General features: G+C 38.9%; 1 protein-coding gene across 1 annotated transcript in view; it reads left to right on the top strand.

The window, feature by feature from the left end:
- Positions 1-291: 291 nt before the first annotated feature.
- Alg14 (ALG14, UDP-N-acetylglucosaminyltransferase subunit) overlaps positions 292-25,939 on the top strand; it is a 51,232-nt gene continuing 25,584 nt past the window's right edge. Inside the window, exons 1-3 of the mRNA XM_090382844.1 lie at positions 292-458; positions 9,849-10,015; positions 24,476-24,616. Coding sequence (XP_090238970.1) covers positions 296-458; positions 9,849-10,015; positions 24,476-24,616 — 471 coding nt within the window. The 5' untranslated portion in view covers positions 292-295. The remainder of the gene's footprint in view (positions 459-9,848; positions 10,016-24,475; positions 24,617-25,939) is intronic.

The following is a 25,939-nucleotide window of genomic DNA, read 5'->3' as shown; positions in this document are numbered from 1 at the left end:
CGGAACAAGCGCCGAACAATAACGAATATGGATATAATTGGAAACCTCCGTATTAGCGAAACTCCGTAAAACGGAGCCCCTACTGTATATAGATGCTGACATAATTCACAGCATGTTTTTCGGCTAATATTACCAAGTGAGAACAGAGTGGAAAAATTAAACGATCGTAAGGTTTAATGCATAGACTTCTCCGTGGTTTGATGTACTGTACTATATATTAGCGTGAAAAAGCCTTTATCAGAGTTTCAAAATCTGCCGCTGGGTGGAGTGTATATCATGTCTTCTGCTATAGAAAATGGATATTCGCGAGGTACAGATGTTGTTTATAAATGTAGCTTGCACGTGTATATGTTTGTTTTTTGTTCGTTGTTGGATATCGTTCATGCGGATTCACAAAAATCGGAAACAGGTAGCTCCAAGAATTGAGCCGCTTAAGTTAGTTGTTGTAATGGGATCAGGTAAGCTTTATTCAGTAAAGAAAGTCAAGCGATTGAGTTAAATCGTTTAATTTTTTTAAAGGCATTTTCACATTCTGGCCTTTTATATATCAGTGGCACAGCTGCGAGCAAATAAAACTGCCCGTCTTATTTTATGTATGGTAGGGGTACCCGGGATCTGGAATCCGCAACTCCGAGTAAATAAAACTGCAGGTCTTAATTTATAAGTTGAATCAAAAAAAAAAAAAAAAAATTTCTAACGGTCATGGATATAATTAAGCACAAACAAAAAATTAAGCACAAATACCGATTAACCTCCTCTGTCTTAAGTGCCGGATTTAGGATCTGGTGCACATATTTTTAGAGGTCCTAAAAATAATATCACTTGGAACCGTCTAATAATGATTGTATCTTCAGCAGTTGCGACACTACACCCTGGTAAATCGGCCTTGGTTGTGTAAGCAGAGAAGGGTGGCGAGTTGTAGTGGGGAAGAGTTTATGATTTCCCCCCCTGGTTGTCTTGTTTTTTGAATAATCCTGTCTAATATGTTTTAACTCCCAAAATTACCGGTTTTTTTTTTTTTTTCCTGATCTAAAAAAAAAGGTACCTAGATGCTTCTTAATTAATAAAACCAAAATTCTAACCTGATCTGCCACTATTGTAGTGATCATAACAGAATTGTTCTTATGTATTTAATTTATTCTCTTTTGCCACAACTCTAAAGATGCTCTCAAGAGGCTCCTTGGGCAATATTAGGTCCGAGTGGAAATATGAAATGAAACTTCTTGGGGGGGGGGGGGGGACTATGATGTCGCCATTCCATGGATTGCTTTTTACTTTCAGGGTCGAAATGGTGTATCCAACTTTCATCCTGAGTGATTAGATGAGAGAAAAAGTCTTCCTAATTTTTTTGGCACAGGGCTAACGACTCTTGTGATTTCTGTTATCAATCAGCCTTCTGGAAACCAATCAATAATCGGGGAATCCATCTTGCACTCAATTTCCGTAAATAGAGTTGGTCATGAAGGACTGTTTCAACAGCGCCCACACTAATCTTCACCTCCTGGGACAATTCATGCACAGATATGTGGCGATCTTCCATGATTAACGACTCCACTTTTCTGATCGTGTTGTCATCAATGGCTGAATGGGGACGACCTGGAATGGGCTCAAATTCTACCGATGTCCGACCACACCTAAAGTGTCTATGCCGGTACTTCACAATGCCATAGGATGGAGCTTCATCCTTATATACAGCAGTCATATCCTCGTGGATTTCTTTAGGAGATTTCCCCTTCAAGAACAGATACTGGATTACAGCTCTGGCTTCAACTTTGTCCATGATGCTGCTTCGTCACACGTTCAGCTCTGTAAGAGAAAAACAAATTAAGACACAGAGCTGAAATTACACACCTTTAGTACAGAGATATGTATGATGCTACACACAAAATATCATGACTGTGATATGTGGAAGTAGGTGAGGGCGATTCTTTATCGAACCACCCTCGTATGTTCCCATTAAAAGAATCAATTCGATTGCCCCTGTGATATTTTTCTAAAATACATTTCTGGAGGTCACTAACATAAAACAATAAAAAACAATTTGCACTTTCCAGTTTATTGGGCTTTTCTGTTGGTGCATCTAATTATAAATGGGTAGTAAACTCGATCTTATTGCATTTGTGATAATACCAATAAATGCAACTGTGTGGTTTTTTACGTTATTATGGTGAAATGTGTTCCAATTCACTGAAATCTTCAATCATATAAAAAACAAATTTTCAGGAACTCCTCTTCATTCCTATTTATGTATTACGATGGTGAAGGGAAAGTGATCAACGAAAAGTGCAAGTGGTGGTAGTGCCAAGAAACAAAACAAAATTGATTTAGAAATTAAGATGAAAATGATTAAGAAGTACAAAGTAGGAAAAAGTTTATCATCTATTGCAAGGGAATTAGGTCTCGCTGCTTCAACAGTGAATACTATTTTAAAGGACTGTGCGTGTATAAAAGCACATGTTAAGGGATCAATGCACTTAAGATCAACAGTGATCACAAAACAGCGTTCAGGTGCTATATTGAAGATGGAACAGCTGTTAATAATATGGATGGAAAATTAGATTCAGAAGCAAGTGCCCCTGAGTCTAATGACCATTCAAGCAAAAGCAACAAATATTTATAAAGATATTAAGGATAAGTACGGCGAACCCCAACCCAAGTTCGTGGCAAGCAACTGGCGGTTCAGTAGGTTCAAGCATTGTGCTGGTTTCCACAATGTTAAAGTATGTGGTGAAGTTGTCAGTGCTGATTCTGCAGCTGCAGACAAATTTTGTGATGTGTTAGAAAAAATTATTGATGAAGGCGGCTATTCAACACAGCAGATTTTAACATTGAAGAGACTGCTCTGTATTGGAAAAAAATGCTGGATCAAACATACATTGCCAAAGAGGAAAATACGATGCCAGGTTTCAAGGCATCAAAAGATAGGGCCATGCTCCTGCTTGAGGCTAATGTAGCGGGAGATTACAGATTAAAACCACTGCTTGTGTAACATTCTGGAAATCCTAATGTATTTAAGGTTATCAATAAAGCCACCCTATCCGTACATTTTTGATTGAACCAGAGAGCATGGATAACAATATCTCTCTTTGAGGATTAGTTTAAATGCTGCTTCATTCCTGAGGTTGAAAAATATTGTAAAGACAATGATGTTCCTTTCAAGATTTTGCTTCAGGACATCCTACACATCTAGATGATTTCAATTCGAATGTGAGAGTCATATTTTTACTGCCAAACACAACTTCACTCATCCAACCTGTGGATCAGGGTGTTATTTGAATTTAAAAGCATACTATTTATGCACAACATTTGCTCAGGCATTGTCTGCAATAGACGATGAGAAAAATTTTATGTTAAGAGACTTTTGGAAATCTTACAATATTTACCACGCAATTTTAACCATTAATAAGGCCTGGGCGGAAATTACTAAAAGTTGTTTAAATGGCACATGGAAGAAAATATGCTGATGGCACTTAAAAGGCTTTGAAGGATTTGAAAAAGACGAATCATATAAAGAGGTTACAGATAAGATTGTAAAGGTTGCAGAGCTATTTCAGTTGGAGGCCAAAGATGTGGTGGAGTTAATAGAGGAAGAAGAGAAGGAATTATCTAATGAAGAAGTTATTGACTTGCAGGCAGCGATAGTGAAAGAAGAAAATGCTGACAAAGCTCAAGATGAACTAAACAAGGAGCCGAGATGCTTCATCACCAGAGAGATGGCAATGGCAAGGTTTGAGAAGATGGATCTTGACAGCGAATGATTCTTAAAAGTTAACAGAGGGGTAAATGATATACTTGCTTGCTACAAAGATATCTATGATGAAAAGAAAAAAGCCACTGTCCAGTTATCCATTAAAACGTTCTTTCTTAAGGTTGAGCGTCTGATCCCTTCTAAATCTCCACAGCCCTCAACCTCTGCAGCGGCATACTTATCAGCTGAAGACATTGATTCTGGCAACAATGCTTGAGAGGTAAAATTTAATGACATTATGCTGTCTCCTCTCTTTTTTTGTAATTTTATAATTTTGAATTTTTTTTTAAATTGCACACTTTTGTAATTTTTCCAGCGCATGAGATAAAAATTGAATAAATACAATAACTAATTCTATTTACATGTTCATCGAACATTGCTTTTTTGATTTAATCAATTCAGCGAGCAGTTGCGAGTGCTGCACGAGCATGGAGGAAATTCCGACTTGCGTAATGTTCTGCGGAATGCAACCGTTCGTAAGTTGGGGAGTTCCTGTATATGATATCAAAATTATTTTTTTGCATCCAGTTCTTTTGTTACAGCATCATAGTATCCAATCATATTGGTCAGACAAGGTTGTCCCTTAACAAATCCATACTGGGACTGCAGTATAACTGCATTCCCATCTAGATGGTCCTGCATTTGTTTCTTTAACCGTTGACTCCATAATTTTTTCAGGAATAGAGGTTAAGCTAACAGGTCTGTAATTACTTGTGTCACTTCTTGATTCACTTTTTAGCATTAGCATTAGTAGAGGCATTTGATGCAAGAAAGCAAGCTTATGCAGCATCAGCCAAAAAAAAAAAACCACTTCCACTTCACCCCTCTGTTCTTTCAAAATACCTGTCCAGCTGAGCCTTAAACTTATTTAGGCTATCAACCTCCACCACAAGGGATGGAAGTCTGTTCCACCAACCAACCACCCGCTGGCTAAAGGCAAATTTCCGCACGTCTATCCTACATCTGTCTTTCCTCAATTTGAATTTATGCCCTCTCAGGTGATTTTTCTGAGCTAGAGGAAGAATCCCATCAGCATTGAGCATGCTTAAACCATTCAAGGCTTTATACACCTCTATCAGATCACCTCGCTGGTGCCTAGTCTCCAGACACTGTAATTTGCAAAACTTAAGCCTTTCTTCGTAAGAGCACCCCTTTGTTCCATTCACTAATCTTGTTGCCCTTCTCTGTACTCGTTCCAGCAGCTCTACATCCTTCTTGAAATGAGGCCTCCAGACCTGTATACAGTACTCTAGGTGTGGCCTGACCATTGCCTTATACAATGGAATAATCACCTCCTTATCCCTGCTGGAAAAATTCCTGTATATCATTGACAATACTCCATGAGCTACTCTTGCAGCCCGTCTGCACTGCTCAGAGTGTGCTTTTGTGAATTGGTGATACATTAGCACACAACTCCACTCCCATGAATCTAAAGGTGCACTCATAATATGGCTAAGGGTTTGTATACACCCTTTGCCAACTCCCTTAATATAATTGGATGATCCCAACCACTGGGGTTCCTTTTTATGTTTAGCTTCAGTTGAATCTGATTGAGGTGTATAAGGCGTCACAATGGTGTATAAGAGTTCAACAATGATCTGATTGAGATGTATAAGGCCTTGAATGGTTTAAGCACGCTCAATGTTGATGGGATTCTTCCTCTTGCTCAGATTACACACCTGAGGGGGCATAAATTCTAATTGAGGAAAGACAGTTGTGGAATAGATGTGCAGAAATTTGCCTTTAGCCAGTGGGTTGTTGATAGCTGGAACCAAGTTGCATCTGTCGTCTTGGAATTAGATAGCTTAAATAAATTCAAGGCAGAATTAGACAAACATTTGGAGTGAATGGATGGGTGAAATGAGAAGGTTTTTTATTTATTTATTAATGTGTAAACCTTTGGCAGCACCTACTAAATTTCGGATGGTAGTAAAATCAATTTGTCACGATTTTGTGACACAGAAATGATGTCATTTCCATTTCATAACAAAGAAAAACAGAGACAGGAGAGGAGATTGTGCAAAGGATCATGGGCGGTGATCTTGGATGTGCTCAGAGCTGGCATAAACCAGCTGGTGCCAAAAAAACGTTTATGATTCGCGGCATACCACTTAGGTGGCTTTGGGCTAACCATTGCCACCCATGGCAGAAAACTTTTGGTAACCGGAGAAATAGATACCTTGCAAATTTAAAGTAAAGTAAAGCATTTCAAGCAAAGGATTATGGGAGGTGATCTTGGCTGTGCTCAGAGCTGGCATAAACCACCTGGTTGCAGAAGAATGTTTATGATTCAGGGTGCACCACTTAGGTGGCTTTGGGCTAACCATTGCCACCAGTGGCAGAAACCTTTTGGTAACCAGAGAAATGGATATCTTGAGAGTAGTGATGTTGGATGTGCTTCAGCCTTACCAGTTGAAGTGCATGTAATGTAGGCGTTACAGTACTCATCTGTATTATTGAAGCGGTTGTATATTTCCATCAAAAGGCAAATTATAAACCTTTTTCCGGAATTGGCTGGGCCGGTCAAGAATATTTGAATCGGTTAGCGATTGGGAGATAACAGACTCCAAATTACACGCATAAATAGAATCTTTTGCTTGTCATTGGCCATTCTCATTAAGTTGCAGAAGTCCTTGTTGGTCATTAAGTTTTTGTGTTTCTTTACAATTGCGCTGAGTCAGTTGAGTGTGGCAAGCTTTAGATCCTCATTCATCTCGCTGTTTGGATGATTGTAAAATATTTGAAAGGGGTCTTCTTCTCACAGTCACATTACAAGGCTATGCAGGTCATTAAGGCATGCTTTGTCAGGGTCACCGTCGTTGTTGTCTTGACACATCGTCTTACATATTTCAATTGTTTTGCAAATGTCCAAGTCTGATTCATACAATTTGTGATCTAGTATGAGCTCTTTATTGTTGTTGTAGATCTTGACATATTTCATCTCTGACTGTATCTCTGTTTTCTCATTGCAAAATGGAATGTGCAGCATTACCATCTTGCTCTTGCGCTCATTGAGATCCTGAGCCAAGTCATTGGTTTGATAGCGTATTATGCATGGATACTATTGTTTCTTGCAGATCTCATAGCTCTGCATGTGTAATTTGCGACAAAGCATGACAGAGTAACGTGATCCAACATGATAGTACGATTGTAATACAAATCCAATACAAATACTTGTATTGTTGCAATCATACTATTCAACAAATGGCTACAATCAAATGGGTAATTAGGCTATTGGCCTAACTTCTTTCAAACGTTGATTCAGTAGAGTAAGCAGCCGGCTTGTGTATCCTATTTATCACTAACATTGATTCGGTAGAGTAAGTAGTGGGTGAGAGCATAAGTTACATCGTTCATGATTTTGGTTCTAGTTGTTTGAAATTTAGTAGGTGTCATCAAAGATATTTACACATAAAACATCTTTCTTACAATACAGGGTACACATGCGATTTTTAAAAATTTTTTTGGCTGATGCTGTATAAACTTGCTTTTTTGCATCATATGCCTCTACTAATGCTAATGTTTCTTCCAATTTCCTCTCAGCTATCACAAATGATTTAGCTTCTTGTTAAAATTTTATAAACATCTGGCATCCTCTTCTCTAAAGAATTCCTCATGTGTGAATGTGATGCAAAATACCTATTTAGTTTGCAACCTGAACGGGATAATCAACAGTTAAACAATCAGAATGTAGTAGACCAATGTGATTCAATCTCTTATTTCTACTCTTAACTTAAATAAAGAAGTCTTCTTCTGCTTTTCTCTGCATTATTTACAATAGACTTCTCATAACCTGCCTTAGGTTGCCCAGTGTTCTCCCCAGAAAATTTTGCCAGCCAGGTGGTATTATGAAGTAGCCGGGTGGAGAAGTGTAATACTTCACAATATTATAAAATTTTCTGTTATTTATAAATTTGACTTAAGCGATCCAGAGCAAAAATTAATTGCATAATTTAACATTATATGCTCCTGTCACGTAGTATGTTCGAATTAATATTGATCGAGATCAGTGAGTAGTACCGTATGGTACAGTGAGAATCTCTTAAATTTTAGCTGGGCATTCAGTTAAATTCAAGGTGCACTCATTCAATAGGTTCTGAGAAGAATACTGTTGCCTAACCTCCTTTTTGACTTGATTGTAGACTAGTTTATATCTACTATAGTGTTCTGTATCACCTGATAATTTATATGCATCCATACATTTTCTTTTCTGCTATGAGTTTCATTAGTTCATCTAACATCCATTTAGGAATAAGCCCTGAACGGTATTTCTTAGTTGGTGTGAAAAGCCTAGTAGCTTCTACAATTACTCTCCTGAATTCTTCCCATTTAGAATTTGCTGTTGGCAGCATCATCTGTTGGTTCCATTGCATCAAATTTAAAAGCTGTCTGAGACCTCCGTAGTCACCCTTAGGAAAGCAAAAGCTCTTCCCTTTACTCTTGACAGTAGTTATATCTTTAAGGAAATCCCATGTCATAAACAGTGATCATTTCTGACCAATAGGTCTTTTACTTGCAGATTCTTAATGTATAAAGATGCACTCTTGATAATCAGATCAAGAGTATTGTTTTCTCTTGTTGCATCTCTAACATTTATATGCTGTAGCACACAGTCATCCATAAAAATCTTGCTAGTGTGTGATTTGCCAACCCACAATTCCACTCAATATTTGAAAAGTAAAATCCTCCATTTATAAGACATTTTGATTTAGTGGTCCACACTATTTCTCTGTATTTTTTGTTATATTCATCACAGGCATTATGCCTATAACAAACTCCTGCTCTCATTTTTGTTTTCCCAGTACTTACATGCTGATTTTAACATTGCACTGGCCACCCATGTCGATGGGTGGTCTTTGCAATGTTGTAGGATGCTCTGCCTTTTATTTAATATGCTTTTTAACTAAGAGCCTAATCCCCCCCTCCCTCTTCCTGTCTGTCCATTCTGTACACGTATTCCCCGTGTTTAAATTCTGCACCCCTTATGTCTGAGTGACACCACTTCACTATCTCTACAAGGTCTGCATTTGATCACGTAATCAGTAATTCAAATTCATGAAATTTATTTACTATGCTCCTATCATTAGTGTACATGCAAGTATATCATGCACCTGTTCTTACTCTTAGTTACCTTAAAAAAGTCCTTCTATTTACTCGTTACATGATGGCCTACAGCAGGGGTTGAAATCCCTGACACCTTGCTTTCCAGTCTGCTGCATGTTCCAGTAAAAGCTATTGTTTTTGTTGTTGTTGTAGGGTTTTAGTCACATCAGCAACTTAGGCCATGTTGTACTAGAAGCAGCAAGAATCACTTCTGCCTGTGGCACTAGTTAATCTGTTATTCTTTGTGTCACCCCCTCTAAGTTAGCAGTTGTCTGACCTACCTAACATTGCCTTGATAGCATCAGCAAATATTCTTGCACTCCTTCTATTTAAGTGTTTCTCAACCTTGTTAAAACAGTTCTCTCTTGTTAACAAGCACAGACCATGCTGCTAAAAATTCTACCCCATGAGCTTTGCACAATCTTTCCAAGGCTGAACTGATTGACAAGGCTCTCAACATGTACTCCCTCCTATCTTGACTTGGCAGAATTGCTGACAGTTTCAAATTTATTCTTAACTCGCAACTTTTTCTCAACATTGCCCTGTTAAGTAAACCCTCTTACTCTTAATATTGTTAATGCCAACATGTACAACATCACCTTTTGTTTCCTTAAAAGCTGATATCTACTCCACAGCATCATCTACTTTTGCTCCTGGCAGACTTACTCTGATCCTATTTCACCTATCCATTTTGAACGATATAGTTTCTGTTTCCCTGATAACAGAGTCAAAATAACTACCTGTTGTAGAGGAGATAGTTTGACAATAACTATCTTCTGTAGAACAGGTGCATTCTGTTACATACACATTGGATAACATTATGGTAAATTTTATGAATTCAATTTAATTTGCATTAAAAGCATTGGAACAATTTGATTCTTTACTATAGGATTTCCGGGGGATTTATTTGATTTCAACTTGAACTTTATCTTATTTAAAAATTGAATATTTTTGCATTAGTTATGATTTATCATATCTGATGATTTATTTAATACAGGAGGACACACATATGAAATGGTTCGACTTATTCAAGGACTGAGTAAAAATTACAGACCTGTTGTTTATGTTATAGCAGAAACAGACAAAATAAGTGAAGATAAAATTTCTGCGCTTGAGGATAAAAGAACTGTAAATAATTATATTAGCACTTCCACAGGCAGTCAGGTAAGATTTTTAATTTGCATAAATCTAAATTAATTTAAATAGAAACGGTATACATCTGATGGAAAACTTGCACTAAGTTTCTTGAAAGGCAGCATGACAGGTGTTACTCTTCTTGAGTATGTGACAATTTATGCAGCACATATATATTATATATACAGGGTGTTTCAAAAATGATGGTCAATAATTTAAAGGTGAAAAGTACAAACTAAAATAAGCAAAAAAAAAAGTTTCAGTGAACGGGCCACAAATGAACCATTTTTGAGATAATGCACATTTTCTGTTAAGATTTGCCACTGACTATTGGAGCACTAGTTTAGCAAAAAGCTGTGAATCCTTTGCTAACGGTGGTTTTATTAAACATAAGATAATACATTTTTAATTTTTGGTTTCAACACCACAGGATTTTACAGATGTTACAAAAGGTGTTCAAAATGCTGCCCTTTCATCCGTATGCGGCTTTGTAGTCTTCTCTGCATTGGGTTGCGAATGCTCTCTGACATTCCTGGGTCATTTCTGATTTGCTGAAAGGCTCCTTCAACCCGATGCTGCAATTCCTCAACTGTGTTAATGTCGAAGTGTACACCAAGCTTTTTACATGACCCCAGATACAAAAATCCATAGGATTTAAGTCTGTTGATCTGGGAGACCACATTACAGGCCCACCCCTACCTATCCACCGTTGACCATACCTTCTAGTTAGATACTGAGTCGCGACTCCGTAGCCAGGTGGGAAGGAGCAGCAGTGCATAGCACACGCTTCTTGATTAGACCGGGGTTCAAGCCCGTCACCACCAAATATGGAGGATGCGGAAAGGTCAGGGAATGACCATCGCATATCCCGGAGCAATATGGCCTTAGTTGCTAATGTTCCTAAAAACCAAATAACAAACAAGCAAATAGATACCAAGTCACAACTCGAGCAAAATGTGCCGGTGCACCATCATGCATGAACCACATGTTCTGGCATTGCTGAAGTGGAACATTATCATCATCAAGGAGGTCTGGAAGAGCATTCTGCAGGAACTGAAGATACAGCTCTCCCGTTAGCCTGTTTGGCGGAAAGTGTGACTTTCTGCCTCATAGTAGTCCTGCCCAGACATTCAACGAGAAATGTTGCTGATGCCGTGACTTGTGAATTGCATTAGGATTTTCGTCGGACCAAACGTGACAGTTATGAAAATTAAAAATACCATCACGAGTAGACCCAGCTTCTTCAGTGAACAAAATGTTGTTTAAAAATTGGGGGTTCAGGATACACTGTTGTTGCATCCACTGGCAGAAGTTCACTCTGGGAGGGAAGTCTGTATTGCTTGTAGTTTTGTACATGCTGGATATGGTAGGGGTACAGTAATCGGCAATGTAAAATTTGCGACACACTGCTATTACTCAGTACACGCTCTTTCAGAACAACCCTTCTTGTCAAAATTCCTGGATTCTTTCTTTCTAACACCCTTTCCTCAACATCAGGTGTTATGCTTCTGGGCCTACCTGCTTGTACTCCATGTGCGAAGTGCCCATGTTCTCTGAGGCATTGATGTACCCTGATGAATGTGTGCCTGTTGGGTTGCCTTCGGCGGGGAAATGCTTCTTGGTACAAACATGTAGCCTCGAGTGCACTGCTGTTGGCTTTACCATACATGAAGTGCATGTCCACATACTCTTCGTTGCTGTAACCTCTTTCCATGTTGACTATCCTTTGACAAGTACTATTATGCCTGCTACATCTCAGAGCATTGAGAGAGGGGAAATGGAGAGAATGAGCATAACCTAACCTAAATGTACAAGTCAGTGGTGGATCCCAACTAGAAATGTGCAATATCTCAAAAATGATTCACTGAAGGACCCATGTTTACTAGGCTTTTTTTGCATATTGCAGTCTGTAAATTTCACCTTTAAATTACTAGTAGTTGTTGGTGACTATTGTCAGGGAAATGGGGAACATGCTTTGTAAAAAGGATAGGTGGAACAGGACCAGGGTATGTCTGCCAGGGGCAAAGGTTGATATCCGCTCTACAGAGGTTGTAGAGCGGATATCATCTTTTAAGGGCACAAAAGGTGATATAGTTGTATACGTTGACACTAATAATATTAAGAGTAGGAGACTGGCGGAATTACTTAACAAGTACAGGTCACTGTTGAAAAAAAGCCATGAATTAGGGTTGAATTTGAAAGTGTTTGCAATTCTGCCCAGACACGATAGGAGGGAGTATATGATGAGAGCCTTGTTGATCAATTCGGCCCTGGAAAGATTGTGCAAGACTCAAGGGGTAGAATTTTTTTCAGACTGGTCTGTACTTGTTAACAGGAGAGAGTGCTTCTACAGGGATGGGATACACTTAAATAGAAAGGGTGCAAGAATATTTGCTGATGCTATCGAGGCAGTGTTAGGTGGGTCGGAAAACTGCTAGCTTTGGGGGATACAAGGACTAATAGATTAACAGTAGCCACTGGTAGAGGCGAAAGTAATTCTTGTACTGCTTCTATGGAATGAGCATAAGCCTGGAAAACAAGAGGCAGGATGTTTCAGAGACTGCCGGGAGTCATTGCGGTACAAGTAAACACATGGGTTGTGTTAGGGTAGCTAAGAATAGGAACAGGTGCATGTATATTTGCGTGTACACCAATGCTAGGAGTTTGGTAAATAAATTTGATGAATTTGAGGTATTGCTCAAAGCATCAAAGGCGGATATTGTTGGGATACCAGAGATGTGGTGTCACACAGATATAAGGAATGCAGAACTGGAATTTGGGGAGTACAACGTCTACAGAAAGGATAGACAGGATAGGAAGGGAGGAGGGGTTATACTATTAGTTAAGAAACCCATAAAATCCAAGGAAGTGAAGCCAGTCGACATTGCTGGACAGTGCAGTGTCGAGTCAGTTTGGTGTGACATAAGCATTGGGAGATCAAAATTGAGAGTAGGAGTGTGCTATAGGCCTAATGACTCTGATGAGTATAATAAGAAACTGTACAGGGAAATAGAGTGGGCCAGTACATCAGAGAGTCTTATAATGGGGGATTTTAATTTCCCAGATATTGACTGAAATTTGTGGGTTGGTCACTCACACACTAGCAAGGCTTTTGTGGATTTATTGGATGATTGTTTTCTACATCAGCATGTTCGGGAGGCAACTAGAGGGAGTAATATTCTTGATTTGATTATCAGTAGTGATTCTTCATGCGTTAAGAATCTGCAGATAAAGGAACCACTAGGTGGCAGTGATCACAGTGTGCTGAAGTGGGATTTATTCAAAGAGGTAACTACCATCAGGGGTAAGGGGAAGGGTTATTGCTTTCGTAAAGGCGACTACGATGGTCTGAGACAGTATTTAAATTCTATACAGTGGGACCAACTGATGATGTTACCAACAGCAAATTCAAAATGTGAAGCATTCAGGGAACTTGTCTTGGAAGCTACTAGGCTTTACATACCAACTAAGAAATATTGTTCAAGGTTCAGGCCTAAATGGATGTCAGATGAACTAATGAGACACATGGCAGAGAAGAAAAATGCATGGGATACATATAAATTAACACGTGACACAGAAGCCTATGATAGATATAAGCTGGTCTGTAACCAAGTCACAAAGGAGGTTAGGCAGGCAAAGGCAGATTATGAGAAATCTTTGGCAAAGGATGCAAAGAAAAACAGCAAAGAGTTCTTTACTTATGTAAACTCTAGAAGGAAGGGGATGAATCAGATTGGTCCACTTGATATCGATGGTTCAACTGTTGATGATCCTGCTCAGGTAGCTAACAAACTAAATGAATATTTTGCATCAACATTCACACATGAGGAGTTATTCAGCAAGAGGAATGCCAGAGGTGTATTCAACTCTGGCAGTAAGCTAGATAATCTTGTAATAACTGAGAGTAAAGTGGAAGAGAAATTGAAGATAAACACAAGAAAGGCACCTGGGGTGGATGGGATCTATCCAGTTATATTAAAGGAGGCAGCAAAGGAAGTAAGCAAACCCTTAGCCATAATTATGAGAGCTTCCTTGGACTCAGGGGAGGTACCCATAGACTGGAGATGTGCAAATGTGACCCCAATTCATAAAGGAGGATCAAAGGGCGACACAAGTAATTATACACCTGTTAGTTTAACTTCTGTTCCAGGAAAATTAATGGAGTCACTGGTTAAAGAAGCACTGCAGGATCATCTAGACAAGGCTTCAGTTATAGTTCGGACACAGCATGGTTTTGTTAAGGGAAAGTCTTGCCTGACCAATTTGATTGGATATTATGATGCAGTCACAAAAGAGCTGGATGCAGGGAATAACTTTGATATTATATACTTGGATCTTAGAAAGGCTGTTGATACTGTAGAGGGAGAAGACAGAGAGTGGTAATCAATGGACACAGCTCATCGCGGACTAATGTTATTAGTGGAGTCCCTCAAGGTTCAGTGTTGGGTCCATTATTGTTTTCTGTATTTATAAATAATATTGATGATGGTATATCAAGCTTAATGTCGAAGTTTGCAGACGATACAAAGGTTGGCAGGGTTGTTAAGGACACTACTGATGCTATGCTGCTGCAACAAGATCTGGAAAGGTTGAGCAGATGGGCTGAGAGGTGGCAAATGAAGTTTAACATTGACAAATGTAAAGTACTACATATGGGAAACAGCAACCCCAGAGCAACGTATCAACTCTGTGGTACTACACTCACAGTGGTAGAGAATGAAAAGGACCTGGGGGTAATTGTGCAGGCAGATATGAAGTTCTGTGAGCAGTGCAGACGGGCTGCAAGAGTAGCTCATGGTGTCTTGTCAATGATATACAGGAATTTTGCTAGCAGGGATAAGGGGGTGATTATTCCCTTGTATAAGGCAATGGTCAGGCCACACCTTGATTACTGTATACAGGTCTGAAGGCCTCATTTTTCCTTCCTTCTTTGAGGTTATATCCATACTTGCTGTTGTTGAGCATGGTGGATAGTGCGTTGACTGCTAGACAGAACCACAGTGGGCTCAGAGCATCTCCCTGAAAAATTCCTCTCCTGTTGGGGATTGGTCTGGTTGTGATGTTCTTGACCTTGATGGTGGTGCTCTATTTTGCCATTGCTTCTAGGAAGTTTGTCTGACAGTAACAAGCTTGTAGTTATTATTTTTATTAGTGGCATATGATGCAGGAAAGTAAGCTTTTAAAGCATCAGCCAAAAAAAAAAAAAAAAAAAAAATTTCCTATGTCATTTGTCCACCCCCCTTCCAATAATTTGTCTAGTTCTTCCTTGAATTCATTCAAATGGTCCACTTCCACAACCCCAGATGAAAATTTGTTCCAACAGTCAACCACCCTCTGGTTGAAAGCAAACTTCCTCATGTCTATCTTGCAAGCATTCTTCCTCAATTTGAATGTATGCCCCCTCATGTGTAGTCTGAGCAAGAAGAAGAATCCCATCGGCATTGAACTTGCTCAATTCATTCAAAGTCTTAAAAACCCCAATCAGATATCACTGGTGTCTAATTTCAAGATACTGCAGGCTGCAGAACTGAAGGCTTTTTTGGTAAGAGGATTCCTATGTTCCCCTTACCAACTCATTGCACTTCTCTGTATTGGCTACCTCCGTAGCCAAGTGGGCAGGAGCAGCAGTGTGTAGCACATGCTTCTTGATTAGACCGGGGTTCGAGCCTGTGACCACCAAATACGGAGGATGCGGAAAAGTCAGGGAATGACCACCGCATATTCCTGGAGCAATATGGCGTTAGTCGCTAATGCTCCTAAAAAACCAGCAACATTCTCTGTACTTGTTACTTGTTACAGCAACTGTATATTCTTCCTAAAATGAGGCCTCTGCAGCTGTATGCAGTACTCAAGATGTGGCCTAATCATTACTTTATACAAAGGGATAATCACTTCCTTGTGTTTTCTAGCAAAGTTTCTGTGTATCGTAGACAAAACTCCATAAGCTATCATAGCAGTTTGTCTGCATTGCTCAGAGAACTTCATATCTGATTGCCCAATTATCCCCAGGTCTCTTTCATTTTCCACTGTTCTGAGTGTAGTACCACACAGTTGGTACATAATCTTGGATTACCATTGATAAATGCAAGATCCTGCATATTGGTAATTTCAATCTCCATCTGCCATTTCTCAGCCCATCGGCGTAATTTGTTTGGAACTTGTTGCAGCAGTTTACCCTGATTATTGTCATTAACCACCCTGCCAACCTTTTTATCATCTGCAGACTTAGAGATTAAGTATAGAAATATAGAAAACAACAATGGGCCCAGCACTAAACCCTGGGGAAGTCCATTAATAACATTAGTCCATGAAGAGCAGTGCCCATTAATGACCACTCGGCCCCAGGTGCCAAGCATTTCTTGTGTGATTGAAGAGCATTTTCTCTTCTGTGAATCAGTTTTCTTTTTTTTTCTTCCTGCTTATTACATTTACTTTCTGCTTATCTTAAAAGTCCTAGGAAGAGAGCCCAGAAAAAGAAGGTATATTTTTTTCATTAATTTTATTACTAATTTTACTAATCCCCATGCTTGGCCACCAAGTTGTACTGTTCGTTCTTCTCTGTGGTGGGGCTGGTAACCTGGGTGGTAATGATTAACCCTGGGGCCATAAGGAGTCATCATGGATACAGTTATCCACCTTTAGAGCCTTCAAGCTCAAGATCAGAACCTTCTGACATCGACCATGACTCTAATCAACCCAAAAGGCTTTGAAGAGAAGAAGTCATGATGTTATACCAAATTTCCTGGTGATATGTTCTCCATCCTCCCAACCTGTGGGCAAGTTATCACCATTCTTGATTCAAAAGTATTTGGAATCTATTGCTGCATTATCCCTGGATTCTATTCTTTTCACCACAAAAATGGTGAAAAGACTACAATCCAGGGACCTCCTGATTGAAACAGCACCTTAAAACATTCTGAATGGCTGTTAAAGACAACAGTTTGTGGGTTCCCAATATCAATTACTCCCCACAAAACCTTAAATTCGTCTAGAGGTGTCTTCTCGGAGTGGGACCTATTTTCGATTTCTGAAGAGCAACTATTTCAGGAACTCAGCAGTCAAAAAGTTATAAATGTGAAATGGTTTGTGACTAAAAAAGATGGAAATCTCACTCCAACTAGATCCATCATTTTAACATTCAACACTCCAGACTTACCATCCAGAATTAAAGCTGGCTATTTAAACTATCGGATTCGAGTTTACTTTCCAAATCTCGTTCATTGCTTGAAATGCCAGGAATACGGTCATTCTCAGCATGCAAGTCGAGCTGATGCCATTTGTTCCAGCTACAGATCTAAGGAGCATACTTAGGCAGATTGCTCAGTTGCAACCCCTGCTTGTCCAAACTGCAAAGAAAGTCACCTAGCTTTTTCCAAAGCTTGTGAATTATGGATAACAGAAAAGAAAATTCTAGAATACAAAATAGAAAATAAAGTCACGTTTTCTGAGGCATGTAGGCAAGTTATGTTGAGCATGCCTAGTAGTCATTCCTGTGCTGCTCGCATTAAAACTGAAGCAAATATGGATGAATCAGTTCAGTCTAACACCTCTCTAGCTAACTGGGTCAAATCTATGCTGACAATCTCTAAAAAATGATATTCCTCCAAAGAAAACTAGCAAAGCCACAAATACCACTATCAGCATCCCTAGTGATACCCCATCCATCCCACATGACACAGAACAGTCAAAATCTGACACAGCCTCAAAATACAATCAAATCTACCCCCAACAGTATGGACGTAGATGAATTTTTAGATAATGAGGAGCCCATTTTAGAACTCCATGCGAATGACACCACGGATTCTGGATGTCATTTTTTCCCGAAAAAAGACAAAACAAGGCAGACAGAAATACTCCATCTACAAATAACAGTCAGGCCAGTATGCCACAACTGAACCTAAGTAATGTTCAGTATCATACAGTGGAACTGTAGAGGACTAAGCAACAATTCTGACGACTTGAGATTTAATTGTTCAATTCAATCCGATAGGAGTATGTCTTCAGGAAACATTCTTATCACAAGCTTCACCAAAATTTGCAAATTACACCACATATTAAAAAAGACAGAGCTCAGAGACTCCTTCCCCCAGAGGAGTAGCTGTTAACTCAAATATGCTTCCAGGCACATTCAGTTACAGGTAATAGATATGTCAATTGACATATCTGTTACCTTAGTTTCCATATATATACCACCTTCTCAATCATTCCCAAATACAGAACTTGATAATCTTATTATGCAACTCCCATCTCCAATCAGTTTTTTTTGGTGACTTCACTGGCCACCATCCATTATGGGGATTGCCTGCAGTAGACACAAGAGGCAAATTGATTGACACATTCTTTAACTGATTGACATATTGATAACAATTGATTGACACATTGATTAACAACTGAAATAGGCGAAGGTAAAGAAAACCAACACAAGAACGACGAGAAACGTCGGATAACTTACGCGGAAAATTAGTTTCCCAATACGGCACTCTAGTGTTGCTCGCTCGGTAAACAGATGTTAAGTGCTATCAGTCTGGAGCAAAGTCGAGAACAATATATTGATTGACAGGTAGGCGTGGCAAACAATGTGCTGATTGGCACGCGAACAAAACACAGGATAACATTGGTTTAGTATCACTTTAGTAGCACTCAGAAGCACTAATGGTAACCTGCCCTAATGAACGTTTTCCATAATGGTGAAAAAAGGTCAGGTTACCTCCACTTGAATCCCATGGGAGCTTGAACTCCTCCCGAAATGGAGGGGATAACCTAACTTTTTTTCTTTAGAATCATGGGTGGACTAGCGCATAAATTGTTTATTAACAAAATATTTTTTTATTACTGTAATTTTATTTTTAAAGACACGCACAGATACACATGTATCATAATGTCAATCAACACCTCAATAGCGATTCACTATATATACAGGGTGTCTCAAAAATATTGGTACAAACGTTTAGGGGAGGTAGGTAACATCTAAAGGAATGTGAATCGCATAGGAACCCATAACCGGAAACGTCACGGGAAAGTATTAGCAGAGGTACAAGAAGCAGAAATGGCACAAGACAGTAATTAGTGGCAAACGTTTATTTGACATAATATTAACAATGGAGTATGAGATGGATGCATTTCATGATGTTACAACAGATGCTCGAAGGTTCCACCACGAGACGCGATGCATGCGTGACACCAACGCAGCATGGATTGGCGGACACGGTCGAACACACCTGGAGTTTTTTTGACAGTAGCAGCAGCAGCACAGACGAGTCTCGCCACGAGATCCATTTCCGTCTCCACAGGTGATTCATACACGATAGATTTGAGGGCTCCCACAGAAAGAAATCAAGGCTCGATAAATCAGGTGAGCGTGGGGGCCAGGCAACGGGTTCACCACGGCCAATCCATCGACGCCCAAAATGCCTGTTCAAATGTTCACGAACACACCTTCCATAATGGGCAGGCTCCACCCCGTCATGTTGAAACCAAATGTTGCATCTCACATTTGCTGGAACATCGTCAAGTAACCCCGGTAGAACTTGTTCAAAAAGATCCGATATTTAGCGGAGTTCATGCGGGATGGTAACAGGTATGGGCTGACTAAGCAGTCACCGACCATACCTGCCCACACATTTATTGCAAAGCGATGTTGTGCCGCATGGGGACGCACACCGTGTGGGTTGTCGTGAGCCCACACATGAGCATTGTGCTGATTGAATAAGCCTTCCCGAGTGAAATAAGCTTCATCCGTGAACAAAACATAGGCTGGAAAATTCAAGTCTTGAACACTTTCTTGGAGAAACCGCTGCGCAAAAGCCACACGTGCAGGATGATCTTGGGGGAGCAGTAACTGAACTCTTTGGAGATGAAAGGGGTGTAAGGAATCGTCGTGCCAGACACGCTGTACACTGCGAGACACTCCTAAGGCAGATGCAATGGCACGTGTGTGCTGGTAGTAGGATTATTCTGGATGGCATTCAACACATTTTCTTCCATGGCAGGAGTTCACGTAGAATGTAGTCTGCCCGCACAACTCCTGTTACCTCTAAATGACCCATAATCGCACATATTTTGATGCACACGCACAAACAAATGGTGGTCCGGTACATGTCTCTCTGGGAAGTGTTCTCCATAAATTCGTTGAGTGGCTCATCCATTGCCCTCTGCTAATCCATACACTAGGTGCATGTCTGCCAACTCACAGTTCGTATATCGATGCATGCTTTTCGTGCGGCGACTACTGCTTGAATGAGTAAACCAGAAATTTTCCCTCTCGCGAACTGATGAGCAACGCTGTCTACCGACTTACGGTGACGTTTCCAGTTATGGGTTCCTATGCAATTCACATTCCTTTAGATGTTACCTACCTCCCCTAAACGTTTGTACCAATATTTTTGAGACACCCAGTATATATATATATATACTTTATATATATATATATATAAAGAATCTTTCTTTCTTTTCCTATTATTTCCTAACCTAACGTTTAAGGTTAAGTCACAAAATATAAGGAAACCTTTTCTATTATTTCCTAACCTACCATTTAAGGTCAGGTTATGAAATATAATGAAAGATAAAGAAACCTTTTCCTTTTTTTTGTTAGAAAACCTAAATCAACAATATAGTAAAAACATTCATGAACTCCAAAAATCTGCTTTTAATAATGAGAAAAAAAAACATAATGAAGAACATAAAAATGAACGGAAGAAAACTTTTATTAATTCAGTTTTCATCAAAAAATCAACCGTTTTATTTTCCTTACAAATTTCTTCCATCTTTAAAAGATTCATCGCTGCTATTACCAGTTTACCGTTCATCACAAAACTATTATGCACCGTTCTTTACTCATAAATACCCATTATAATGCCAACCAATGACCACGCAGTAGCTTTTTGTCTGTTGCATCCACCACCAATCATTTCATCGTTTGCCATGCTTACCTGTCAATCAATATACCCTCGATTTCGGCTCCAGACCAATAACACCTATTGTCTGTTTACCGAGCGAGCAGCACTAGAGTGCTGTATCGGGGAACTAATTTTCCACGTAAGTTATCTGACGTTTCTCGTCGTTCTCATGTTGGCCTTCTTTACCTTTACCCCGAAATATACTAAACTCTGGATCTCCCACCTATATTCACCTACTTACAGGATCTACCTCTGAAATAGACTTATCAATCTGCTCACCATCAATCTTTCCAAGTATGACACGGTCAGTGATAAACGACCCTCTACATAGTGATCATTTTCCAATCATTTGCTCATTAGAAACACAGGCACCTCCATCTCCTGAGCAATGATCTGCATGGAAATTTAACAAGGTCAACTTGCACAGCTACTCCATCTAAGACAGGTTCAACAACAACCCTCTAGATTACTAATTAAATCCTAATTGCTGCTAAAGATTCCATTCCAAAATCATGACTTCACAAATACTTCCACTGAAACAACTGGTGGAATACAGATTGCTATGATGCCAAATGTGAGAAAATCATACTTGGAACAACTTTCGCAAGTTTCCTACCATAAGTAATCTTATTGAATATAAAAAACTTAAAGCCAAAGGAAGACAAATTAGGTGGAGAGCTAAACGTGATTCCTGGATCACACTGCCTCAACTATCAACAAAAACACTGACCCACTGTTTATCTGGAGAAGAATACAGGCGTTAAATTGAAAATTCCTTTGACCATCCTCTCCAATACTCCGCTGGAATGGGAAAGATCTGTCTGCTCCTAAAGAAATCGGCAATGCAGTAGCAGATTCATTCTTGACAGTTTCTGCTTCTGCCCCTTACTCCATCTCCTTTCAATGCATCAAAGCAGTTACATAATGCCACAAAATTAATGAACTTATCCACACATCTTTTGCTTCCATACAATTAACCGTTTACTTTACCAGAACCCAAGGCATCTTTAAATAAATTTTCAAATAGTATTGCAGGCCCAGATGGCATTCATTACATTATGCTAAAACAACTATGCGAAGAGGACTTATGTACGTACTGTACTGTACTCATTTTCAATTTTTCTTTGCCTGCACTCTTTTCAGATCTGCTGTCAAAACACTGTCACTATTTTAAGGCACAATATGCCTTAAAATAGTACATTTTATTTAACATTTCTTCTGCTAGTGTATAATATATTCCAAGTGTCCTGTCTTTCATTCTAGATCTCTAATCTGCTTTATTATTATTATTAGCCATAAGGTGCAAGGAAGCCTGAGGCTTACGTTGCACCAGCCAAAAAAAAAAATCCCTTGTTACCCTGAGAGAGAGAGAGAGAGAGAGAGAGAGTGAGAGTGAGAGTCAGAAGAAGGGAATCACCAAGAAAGAAATGATGATATCCCGCCCAGGACCCTGAGTTTGCCAAGCCCATACTCACCAGATGTGAGCCCCTGGGCTTTGAATGACAGCATTTCTGTGGAGGATGAAAAGAAAAATTGTCTGCTTTGTTCATTTACATACCTTGACAGTAACATGGCATCAGTATATAAAGAAGAAATTTTTTAAAAGATTCATTCTCATAATGCTTAGCCACTTTACAGCTATAATATTCCATTCACCCCTCTTTTCTGGCCCATGCAACAAATGCATTATTTGATTTTTATAAGAAAAGCTGCCTAATTAACAGGCATTCTTTTGAACTGATCCATGTGATAATTTCAGTTTTCTGGAAACATGAACTTTTCTTTTTATTATTATTTTTTTTGATGATTATGGGAATTTATGGAAAACACAAACCATTTGTTCTGATATTTTGCTATGGTAGCTTTCCTGCCTACAAGGGAGTATTAAAATGTTTTTCCCTGACTTTCTTCTTCTTCTGTGTAATCTATGAACATTATATTTTATTGACTGTATTTCTTGTTTATCTAGTAATATATGCCAGAAGTTTTATTGCTCTAACTCTTATGTTTCTTTTGATATAGAGTTGAATGTGTGATAGTGTCGTCATAGATAAAGTTAAATATTGATCCATTATCAAATTCCTGTTTTTGCAAGGCAAATAGCCAAGGACTATCCATGAAGAGATGTCTTCGGTGTATACGGATATCTGCCCATCGTATGACATAAAGCATTGGTGGAGATAGTTCAAGTGCGGCTGGAAGATCGTCCATGATGAGGAAAGAAGTGGGTGACCCTCCACATGTCATGCTGCTGAATTTGTGGAGAAAATTGTACAGCTGATACTCAATGACCAATGGATAACAATTAAACAGATAGTTGCTGACACTGGGATAAGCCATGGATCAGTGGAGAGCATAATTCACAATGATTTGAATATGAATAAGGTCTCAGCATGATGGATTCCTCACTTGCGTTCCAAAAGAAAAAAGGCATGATTGCTCTGCTGAGTTGATCACCATGTGTGATAGCAATCCTAATTTTTTTTTTTTTTTTTTTTCATTTGGTGACTGTGAATGTATCATGGATAAGTCACTTTGACCCAGAAACAAACAGGTTTCAAAACACTGGAAACACCCATCATCATCAACTCCCAAAAAGGCCAGAATGCAACTGTCTATAGTGTGTTGCTGTCAGTTTTCTGAGACGAGATGGGCATTATTCTCACAGATAATCTGGAGAAGGCTTGGTACCACCATCAATGGACATTATTACAGTAACTTACTGAAGCAATTATTTGTGGCAATTAAGATAAAGTGACTCAGAATGCTTGGTAAAGGCATGCTGTTGCTTGAAGCAACACACTAACCCACACTGCTATTGCAACCATTGATCTGCCCACGTTAGGGCTTCACATCTTGTCATATTTGCCTTATTCTCTTGACTTGGCACCGTCTGACTTCTTCCGCTTTCTGCAGCTGAAATCATTTTTGCAAGGAAAGAATTTTTTTGGCAATGCAGAGGTAATTTCTCTGAGCAAAGTGAGATCTACAAAAATGGCATAAGGAGGTGCTGCAAAAGATAGGAGAAATGTTTTACTTTGGGTAGTGACTACATAGAGGAGTAATGTATTTTTCCAATTGAAACCTCCTGGGACACTTAGAACATGGTCAGGGAAAAACTTTTTTATATCCTCCTTGTAAATGTCTTGCTTGTTACATTAATGCACTACCAGTATTATGTAATTTTCAGGAACAAGTTGCAGAACATTTCTTTATATTGGTAGACCTTTGTGAAAACTTGCTTAGTATAATTCTGTCACTTGTTTAATAATTGCCCTTCATGGCAATCATTATTTTTGGAATTTCTGTATAAACAAAAATAGTATTTCAACAATAAATACTTTCTGTTTCAAGGGGAAACTCATTGAACATTTGCTTGTATCATTCAACATTTGCTTCTACACAAACTGCATAGACTGTTAAGCAGATGTATGTAATATGATGCATATAGTGTGGTCAACTTTCAGTATATTTTATTGTGCTTAACCCAGTATTTAAAATTTATACTTAAAATCATACACTATTTAAAGTATGATTTTTTTTTTTTTTTGTTTATCCTTTTTTTATGTAAGTGCCATATTTTATTTATTTTTAGAAGCCAAAAAATTTTGAGTACTGTATAGAAAAGATACCTCGAAGTAGGGAAGTTAACCAATCATGGATTAGTTCTGCAGTATCAACTTTTTTCTCTTTTTTTTATTGTTTTCCCCTGGTTGTAAAACACAGACCTGATGTGGTAAGTTATTGATTTAGTATTTTTTTTTTATTATTATCAGTTAGTATTTGTTATTTATGTTTATTAATATTAGAATTAGTAGAGGCATATGATTAGTCTTCTCCACTTCACCAGTGGAGAAGACTAATGTTACTTATTCTTGGCAGATACCACCACTGTTTTGAAGCTTGTTGACTTACTCATCGGTGGGTGGGCAGGTACCCTGTTGTTGCAATTGTGACAACCCAGTTATGAAGTATAACTCCACAATATGAGAGATGGTTGATGGTGGCATGTTTTAATATAAAAATATTTCTTGACTAAATGTCTAAGAGTATGAAAGATGTTGTTTATGCATGGGTACTGCACTTCCATCATTTCTACTATCCAGGTAGTATGCATGCATCATTTAATTATATTTCATATTGTGAATACCTTCACAACTAGTTATTATTATTATTATTATTATTTGCCGAGGTGCACTGCTTTGAATAAGTCACGCTTCACCAGTGGAGAAAGCTAATATTACTTATTCTCGGCGGATACCACCACCCAGATGGCACCGTTTCGAAGCTTGTTGGCTTACTCATCGGTGGAGGCGCGGGTACCCTGTTGTTGCAATAGTGACAACCCAGCTATGAAGTATAACTCCACAAGAGAGATTTTTGATGGTGCACGTGGTTTAATGTAAAAATATTTCTTGACTAAATGTCTAAGAGTATGAAGGATTTTGTTTATGCATGGGTACTGCACTTCCATTTCTACTACCCATGTAGTATGCATGCATTGTTTAATTTCCCATAAAGGGTTGCTCTTACAAAGAAAGGCTTAAGTTCTGCAAATTGCAGTGTCTGGCAACTAGGCATCTGCGAGGTGATTTGATTGAGGTATATAAGGCCTTGAATGGTTTGAGCAAGCTCAATGCTGATGGGATTCTTCCTCCTGCCCAGATTAATTGCCTGAGGGGACATAAATTTAAATTGAGGAAGGACCGTTGTAGAACAGATGTGTGGAAATTTGCCTTTAGCAAGTGGGTGGTTGATTGCTGAAACAAGCTTCCATCTGTCATTGTGGTATTTGATAGCCTAAATAAATTCAAGGTAGAACTAAACAAACATTTGGAGTGAATGGATGAGTGAAATGGGAAGCGTTTTTTTTTTTTGGCTGATGCTGGTATAAGCTTGCTTTCTTGCATCATATACCTCTACTAATGCTAATGCTAATATTGTGAATACCTTCATGAGTTGCCAAGGTATTGCACTGTTTTCAATAAGTAGCACTTCACCAGTGGAGAAGACTAATGCTACCTATCCACCACCCAAACGGCACCGTTTCAAAGCTTGT

Source organism: Mastigoproctus giganteus, chromosome 10 (assembly GCF_048544385.1).
Source record: "Mastigoproctus giganteus isolate SK-2022 chromosome 10, ASM4854438v1, whole genome shotgun sequence".
Classification (NCBI taxonomy): Eukaryota; Metazoa; Arthropoda; class Arachnida; order Uropygi; family Thelyphonidae; genus Mastigoproctus; species Mastigoproctus giganteus.
Note: the sequence above shows the minus strand (reverse complement) of the source record. Positions and strands in the feature narration are given on the sequence as shown.